The sequence below is a fragment of the Belonocnema kinseyi genome, chromosome 7, assembly GCF_010883055.1.
Source record: "Belonocnema kinseyi isolate 2016_QV_RU_SX_M_011 chromosome 7, B_treatae_v1, whole genome shotgun sequence".
Lineage (NCBI taxonomy): Eukaryota > Metazoa > Arthropoda > Insecta > Hymenoptera > Cynipidae > Belonocnema > Belonocnema kinseyi.
This window is the reverse complement of record NC_046663.1, coordinates 91,928,378-91,937,516: the sequence shown is the minus strand read 5'-3', so window position 1 is coordinate 91,937,516 and position 9,139 is coordinate 91,928,378. Positions and strand designations below refer to the sequence as shown.

General features: G+C 34.8%; 1 protein-coding gene across 1 annotated transcript in view; it reads right to left on the bottom strand.

Annotated features, from left to right (window-relative positions):
* The window catches only part of LOC117175850, a 9,198-nt gene extending 4,814 nt beyond the window's left edge, over positions 1-4,384 (bottom strand). The window contains exons 1-5 of the mRNA XM_033365635.1: positions 3,802-4,384; positions 2,338-2,688; positions 1,989-2,209; positions 1,727-1,870; positions 391-1,657 (exon numbers count right to left, since the gene is read on the bottom strand). Coding sequence (XP_033221526.1) covers positions 391-1,657; positions 1,727-1,870; positions 1,989-2,209; positions 2,338-2,688; positions 3,802-4,102 — 2,284 coding nt within the window. The 5' untranslated portion in view covers positions 4,103-4,384. The remainder of the gene's footprint in view (positions 1-390; positions 1,658-1,726; positions 1,871-1,988; positions 2,210-2,337; positions 2,689-3,801) is intronic.
* Between the last annotated feature and the right edge of the window lie 4,755 nt (positions 4,385-9,139).

The window sequence follows — 9,139 nt, the reverse complement described above, 5'->3', positions numbered from 1 at the left end:
AAAAAAAAAAAAAAAAAAAAAAAAAAAATTTCAACGAAATACATACAGTTCTAATTAAAAGCGATCAATGTTCAACCAAAAATAGGGTAGTTAAATTTTCAGCTAGAAGAACTGATTGAAAAAAAATGCCAACGAAATAGTTGAATACTACTAATTTTGCAAGTAAATAACAATCATTATTCAATCTTGTATTGCGATTTGAACAAAAAATTAATCACGCAGTAGAAACAATTCCGACTTGAAAAAAAATTCTCTAACATTTTCAGGTATATAAACATTCCCTGGCCATTCCAGGTTTTCCATGAAGGGTAGACATCCTATTAAATTATCTGACCTTTACGATCATAGCAAACTCATTGCCCTTTGGAAATAATTTTAACCATTTCTCACCTGTTCGAGTTAACGGGCTATCGGTCACCGGCCACCGCAATCGAGTGTGGGCATCTTCAACAACAAGTTTCTGATTAGCTGGGTCATTCTCATCAATGGGATTAGGACGATCTTCCGACCTAGTTCTCCTTTTCGCACAAGTTTCTCCCGTAACACACGATCCGTCATTAGCATGACTGATCGCACTGTGCCTACGCTTCACTCCCCTCAAACTACCATTTAACCTCGGCGTTGTGCTATCAGCAATTCTTGGCTCCTCAAACAGATTCCCCGGCAAGGATTTCGAATCACGTTGAATTCTGCATCCCAAATAAGGAACTGGCGTTTCCTTTAAGTTAGCTTTGGGCGTAAGTGTATTTCGTGGAACGGCCCCGATGCTGTGTCTGCGGTTCGTTTTCTTCAAGTTCTCATTGGTGTACAAATTGTGCTTTTCCGGATGCAAAATCAAGGATGAGTGTTGTTTGCGCTTCGTCTCGCTGATAATAATCGGCCTCGCGTATTGAATGCCGGCGCCTAAATCATCCGCGGTAGATTCCAAACCACTCGCACGTTTCTGTCTAGAACCAAATTGTGCTGCAATTCCATGAGGGTTGTCCGAGAAGGATTTATGACGATTCAAACCATGAAATTTCTCCTCCCCCTCTGTCGTTGAATCCAAATTGATCACGCGTTTTGTTCTTAATGCACCCGGGTCAGCCATTAAACCACAAAATGCACTCTGACGTGACATAGCATACAATTTTTCCACCTCAGCATCCGCCATTGGTGTTTTCTCTAAGGGGAATCTTTCTGGCTTCGGAACCTTCTCGATGAGACTCTCCAAGTTAGAAATGCTGTCCATGGGCAATTCATTCTCCGAAGATATAATTCCGTTCGCAATTGGTTTCAGTAAAACAAGCGGGTTCTTAACTTCCGATTCCTTATTTTCATCGGATATATCACTCGAAGAAACTTCGGCTACTTGTATGCTTTCTGAGACGATCGGAGACTCGGTTGGATTGAAAGTTTTTAAGATAGGAGTTCTCGGAGGTGTTTCCTCAATCGGTGGTGTCTTATCAAGAGAACTAATAGCGGTGGGAGATGCTTTTTCAGAACTTCCACAGCTGAGACAAGTCTTCAGTGGTGATTTCATCGGGTCTGGAATCTGCGGATTTGATTCTGGTTTCTTAGAAGCCTCTCCCGGAGTGACCGGAGTAGCTGCGCGAAACACCGGCCGAACAGGTATCTTAGGCGCCGGAACATGTTCCCGCTTCTGGTTCTGAAACACCTGAGAAAGCAATTTTTTAGTTGATTGATTGACATTTTCAGAGAGCAATACATTGGAATTGATATTTACCTCACTACGAGATGGTCCGGGAGGATCAAGCATGAGTGTGACAACACTAGTATTATCAGCTCTTAATCTAGTAGAAGACCACCTTTCGAGGGCTCTGTCAACCAAACTTGTAGAGGGATTAATCCACATTTGAACGTCGTTTTGCTAAAAAAAAAAATAATAATAATAAAGCGGTAATTTTATTTAATTCAACGATTTCTAACTCTGTTAACACTAATTTACTGTTTATAATGATATAAAAATATTTAAATTTGATGCCTACCCCACCACCGTTTTGTTGCGCAGCTATGAGATGCTTCTCATTATGCCTTTCTGCAGCCTGTACAATTGCAACAGCAGCCTGTGGAGTTAGCATATTCCACAAACCGTCCGTTCCGAAAATAAGACATCTGTGTGTCTTGACATCTATAGTCACCACTTTAACATCAGGTTCAGGTGAGACTACAAAAGTATCTAATTCGGAGTTGTAACTCCATAAATCACCTAAAAATAAAATATTCATTAGATCGTTCAGATTGAAGAGGTATATTTTTATAATATTCTACATGTTTTGTCACGTTTATCAAGTTATTGATTCCTTTTCTTTTGAAAATAGTGTTTAAAATACTTGCCTAACGCTCTAGCCACAGCCAAAAAGGGAATTTCATCTATATGAGTGGACCTTCTAACTGGTCCTTTGTGACCTATTCGAGGTCGATTCCATACTACCCTAGGCACACCCGATTTGCAGACGACTTTTCCACCTGATTCTTGAATCCTAGTCATCTCGGGCCCGCTTTCGGGTTTGTGATCCTGTGTAAGTGCTTTGGCTTTCCATTGCGGGTCTCCTTCTTCTTGATACCCCAAAATAATACCAGAATCTCCTACGTGACCGATGTAAATTTTTCCTTTGCGAATAAAGGCTATGCTAGCTGTGGTACCAGCAGTTGACGGCAAACCTGATGCTGTTCGCGGCCATTTATCTGCAAAAAGAGAGAAAATATTTTTAATTGTGTTATCCCATATTTTTCACTCCATATCGAATAATTATTCAGTTTTTCTGTATACAGTTTTCACAATTAAAATATATTCGATTGTAAAAATAAGCAATGAGTGACTGAAGTATTCTTCGTGCTTCCGATGACAGATATTTTGGAATATTTATAGAAATTGTAGGATATTTATAGAATTTAAAGATGTCTTTTTGTAATTATTTATGTAAAAGTGCCAAAATTATTCTCAATCACAGACTGAAGTGATACATACTAATGGAAACATTACCGATCACGAGTATGACACCACAGGTATATCAACGATCGCTTAACTTCCCGATTTCCGGTTCTCTATTAACGACATATACACAGGGTAAAATTGCCAAAGAATAAGATAATGTCGATTTTATACAATAACTAGATTTTTCTAACTTCATTGAATAATTACAAAACGGTTTCTTATGCAAACCAGAAAATTGCATCAGGCGGTAAGATAACATGAAAGTGAACTGAAAAACGTTGTCAACCACCTGTACATTAATTCGAAACACATAAAAATTCTTCAGATAAATTGTTTAATCATTAATAAATAATAATTTTCAATAAAAAGTACCTCAATCAGATATTGAATTCCTACTTATATAATTCCCCTCTAAAAGGACAACATATTCCTTTATTTCAAAATTTTTGATCTGTTTACACGAAGAATTGCAGCTGTGTATGAGTATTACGACAAAACAATCTAACCTATTTGACAAATACAAGTTTCACCAATGACATTTCGTAGGCCTAAACATCCAAATTAGTCCGAAAAATTCTCCAGTCAGCAATTTAATTACAAAATTGCAGTTTTATATCATAAAATACTCTCGAATTCACTTTTTCCAACCTTTCCAACACTCTCTCAATTTCAGGTTAGTTCAACGTTACATAACCTAAATTCCCACAGGCGATAGTGGTGGGAGGCACATTGGTAGACATAACAGAAACCCTGAGCACTCCCCAACAAGAAATTTCACTTTCCCTGGTGGAATTTCCCCGCGAGGACGATGGAAAAGTGGAAAATCCGTTTCTTAGAGACAGAAATGTGGAGAAATTACTCACCAAGCTCCCGCCACATCGCGTAATGCGTATTCACGTATCCGTCTCTAATGGCTCGAAGTACGTCCTCATCCTTGTCGCTCCAGAAGTTTTTTTGCTTGACGATGATATCCATGAGGTGTTCTTTGGCAAAGGCAGCAGCCTCACCACCTCCGTGACCGTCGAAGATGCCAAAAAATGCATACTCCAGGTCTCTATCGCCCGAGGACTGTTGGTAAGCCACGCTGAACATGTCCTCCATGTATTTTCGGCCACCCTGATTGCAGTGTCCGGTGACCCGCAAGTTAATCCCGATGCTCAGCATGATGATCTGCTAAGTCTTCGGGTTTTTAGTATGAATTTTTCACTCCGTAACGATGGAGAAGACCTCCACGACCCTCACTTTACTTCCACTACACTGCACGAGTTGCGATGTACGCAGACTGTCTCGGATGGAAGCCTTGCATTACACTGGGTAGGTCCGCAAGTCCGTGCAGGTTTACGCACACAGTGCTGAACGCGGGCTTGTGTTGGTCGTTCGAAACTCATGGAACCGTGGTTGGCTCACGAAACCAGGGATGGACGGATTTTTCGAGGGGCCTGAACGCTTATTGTAACGGGTCGAAAGCAGTGGAAATTCTGCACCGTTTACTAGATTTTGTAGGTCGGGCATGCCTTAAATATGTTTACAAATAACCTAGCCAGTACACCGGGTCGAGTGTTAAGTTTAAAAATGACAGACTTTGTTGTTTGTTTTTTTGCATTTTTATTGAAGTTTAATTTAATTAATTTGTTTCGGTGTTTCGATGTGGAAATTACTGGCAGGATTTTTTTTATAATCTAGGTCAAGTGGAAGGAAAAGGGCAAGAGAAGTAGGGCATGTTTCCAAAATGAGGTAAATGGAGGATTGAGTCTGATATTGACGTTTCGAAGTTTAAATTTATTTTTTGAGAGAAGAAAGGATTTTTATATTTTTATTTAGCGAATTTACGTTAGAAGGTAACTGAGGGAATAATATTATTTAATTATTGTGTCATGACATTCCTTGATTAAACTTTTGGTTTAATTTTTATTAAATATTATAGTATTCATTCGATAAAAAAGTAACTGTAAATAAAAAAAAGAGAATAAAGAAAAAAGAAAATTTCGTATCAAATTATAATTAGAATGCACTGGAACCTGCATTTGTGTACGGTTTCGGGTATGTCCCTTACAGGCCTTCGATACAAATCCAGGGACTCCGAACATAAACAGAAAGGGCATCTTGAATCATTTTTGTTGGATTTGGACGCATTATGCAACCCGATGCAACTAACGCGCAGAGAGCGTGGCCCTCATGCTGTTGGTCACGCTTGACTGAGCAGCGCCTTCCCCTCGGTCCCGCGGCTCCCTTCATCAAGAAATGGTTAAAAACAGCAATTCTAGGAATGCACAAATCCAGTTCACAGAAATTCCAGGTATAAGTGTATACATTTACAATAGGAGATGAAGTTTCAATTAAAATGGTGAATCTTCCATAAAAAAATGTATTTTTAACAAAAAAGTTTAATATTCAACTTAAAAAGAATGAATATTATCAACGTTAAACGTAATAGTTGATATTTTTAATTTAAAGAGATTTAAATTATAATCCAAAAACAGTTGAATTCAAACAAAAAGGCAAATTTTCAACATAATAGTTGAATCCTCAATAAAAATTATGTACAAAAGCTCAATTTCCAATCGAAAATGAAATAATCAAATTTTCACTTGAAAAAAATAATTTTGAACTAAAAAATCTGCCCGCTTCGCGGGCACATTCTCATCACGCGCCAAACACGCGGCTCGCTTCGCTCGCAAGTTTGAGCGCACCTAGGGCGCGCGACGGTTGAATCTTTCGCTTCGCGCTCGATCATAAGTTACCTCGCGCTTCGCGCTCGTATATTTATTCTTTGCATTTGGAAAGCTTGAAAAAAACGTTATCAAAAAGATCTCTTTTAGGTGGCAGTATTTATTTGCGTCTTTATATTCTGAATTGTCTACTTAATTAATTATAGTCAAAGATTAAGTTTCTCAAAGCTCTGTAGGCTTTGAGGCACACATTCTCATCGTGACACTCGCGCTCGATTTCCGACAGACATTTGTAAACAGGTTTTGTCGGATTTTTCTTTCTCGTAACTTTCGTCGTTTTTCCACACATTTTTTTTTATTTTACTTTTTCCAACGTTATTTTTCACGAATAAAATAAACAGTACGCGTCCTATCAAGAAGTGATTCTTGACGAAATTGTAGATCTTTTTTGGGATAACTATTTTTGTTAATTCATCTTTTTTTGTATCCTACATAGTTTGTCCACAAAATGGAATTTTTTATTTTCCATTATTTTTTGTACAATCAAAATTTGAATTTTCGATTTTTGAAGAAAATCCAAAAATTGGTTATGATAATCTTGTAGGGATTTCAAAAAGAAATGTTTTTCTTCTTTTGACTTTTTTTCATATCGTGCGTTTTTCGGCTTCAAATTTTGATTTTCGGTTGATTAAAAAAATTTTAAAAACGCTATAACGCTGAGAATTTTCTTTTTATTGAAAAAAGTCATAAAGATAAATTGTTTTGTCTTTTCAATACTATAAATATCCGTATATAGAGTTTTCAAATTCAGAAAAAAGTGGTCTCAAAAATTTTCAAAATGCGCTCACTTTTTGAATTTTTATCAAAAATGGCTGGTTAACGAACTCTTCCTTTCTTTTAGGACCTAGAAAAAGTGTGCCAAAGATGGATTTGATTCGTTCATTTTTCCGAGAGTTATCGTGTTTACGGACGGACAGTGGAGATCCGTTGAAAAATTGTGATGTCAAATTTCCGACAATTCTAATACTTTCTCAATCATAAATGATGAGAATGTTAAAAGGCGAATCTTAACAAAATAATTAATTTTTCACCTAGAGAAATCAATTTTCAACCAAAGAGATCAATTTTCATCTAAAATATAATGAATCTCAAACAAAGAAAAAAATTTTTTAACAAAGTAGTTGAACTTTCAACCAATTAGTAAGTTGAATCTTCAACTAAAACAGATTAATTTTCAAACAAACATTTAAATTTTTTAAGCAAAAAGATTAAATTTCTACCAAAAGAGATGAATTTAATATGTAATATCTTCGTAAAAACGAGTTTTTTCGATATAAGTTTATTTGGAACTAAGTTTTTATTTTTTAAGAACTATATTTAACGAAATATTAAAATGATAATAAGTATTATTCATTACGCCGATATTACAAAAATAAAGTTTGGCGCCACCATTTTGGAACCGTTCAGAAGAAATTTTAAATTCAATTAAATATTATAGGCTGCATCTAGTCTTCCCGAAAAATTGGGGGGTAGTCGGAAAAGGACATACGACTATTCAAGCTTGTGAAGAATATTTCACTATACTCATCCCGTATTCCGGGACAACGAGACAGTTCATAAATATTGACAAGAAATCTTATAGTAAATAATTAATTTCAAACCGTAGTATAACATTTTTGTTAAAAATGTATTGATATTTACTTTGCTATTTTTTATGAAAATTGCTCCAATAACTTCTAAATATATATTGGCGTGTTAGATGGCGCTGTTGTCAAGATCAAAGATAGGCTCATTCAATCGCACGAAATAATCCAATCAGTCCCATCGGCTTCACTTGGCTTTTGGCATCTGAGACCCAGTGGTGCTCGATGCGAGCTTGCCACCGTGCTTATTCGCCATGTAAACGCTTGGGTTTCCCACTTCAGTAAATCTAGGATTTATTACAGTTGAATTTTCAACCTAAAAGATGAATTTTCTATCCCAAAAAGGACAAATTTTCAATAAAACACAAAAATGCTCTACTAAAAAAATATAAATTTACATGTAAAAATAGATTAGTGATCATAACAAAAAAATGAATTTTCAATAAACAAACAAAAAACACCAATTTTCATAAAAAATATTTATATTTTCAACTAAAGAAATTAATTTTTAACCAAAGAACTGAAGATTTAAATAATAATATTACTTTTCTATCATAAAAACGAATTTTCAGAAAATTAGATGAATTTTCACCTAAAACATATAAATGTTCAACTTGAAATACAATAGTTGAATTGTTATTAAAAAAATTAATTGTCAATCAAACATAATAAATTTAAAACAAAAATATCGAATTCCCATAAAAAATTTTTTCACAAAAAATGGCATAGTTAAATTTTTAACTAAAGAAATGAATTTTCAACGAAAACGATAAATTATTCACTAAAAAGATTAATATTCTACCGGAAAAGCGAATGTTTAACAAATTAATAAAAATTTTAAACTGCAGAAGATACATTTCCAATGAAATTTGGGATAGTTGAATATTCAGTTAAAAAAATTAATTTTCAAGCAAAGAAATTAAATATAAATAAATAAATTAATAATAGTTAAATTTCGAATGAAAGAAAAAGGGTTTTCAACTAAAATGAGGAATCATCAAACAAACAAACGAAATTAACTTTTAAGAAACTAGTTCCACTGTCAACTAAATTAGTCTAATTTGCAACCAAAAAATATGAATTCTTAACGGAAAATGCAATAGTTGATATTTTATTAATAAAGATGTTTAATCAATATCAGTGTTATTCAAACAAAAAATACGATTTTTGAACCAAATAGTTGAAACTTTAAACAGAACAGATCAATTTTGAAATAAAACAGTTGTGTTAAAAAAAAATACAATTTCTACCAAATTTTTGAATTTTCAACAAAATAATAAAATTAACTTCAACTTCAGTTTATCGAAAATTCGTTGACTCTGTCAGTTTTTCCCTGACCAGGATGATCACAAGATTGAATTTCCAATTTCCCTGTCATTTAGACGAATTTCCCTGACAGGAAGGTATTACACAAGCGAATAAGGTTTCAATAATGTGCCATGCAAAATAGTGAAACAATTAAGCCAGAAAATGCGCTTTACATGACCGTATGGATTTGTATTTCCCCTGGCAGCTACTTCATTTCCCTGACTTCCCTGGCATGTGGCCACACTGCTGCCATTCCCTGAACATATCCCTATAAAGATACAAAGTTTTCAGAAAGATGCAGAAATAAAATAATTCAAATAATCCGCATTAGCGCGCTGCTTATTCACACGTGGAGAAATTTGGAGTCAGATCAGGAGAGAATCACACATAAACATCTACTTATTCTAAGATTCCAAGAAGTACATGATATAAAACTATAAAAAAAGTCAAAATAAAAAATTTGCAATAATACCAATTTTGTCTTGAAACTAATGTCCAAAGTCTGCAAAAACCGTGTAATAACTAATAAAACAATAATTGTTTTGTCATAAAATGACTATTTTTAAGGTACCCAATACTTT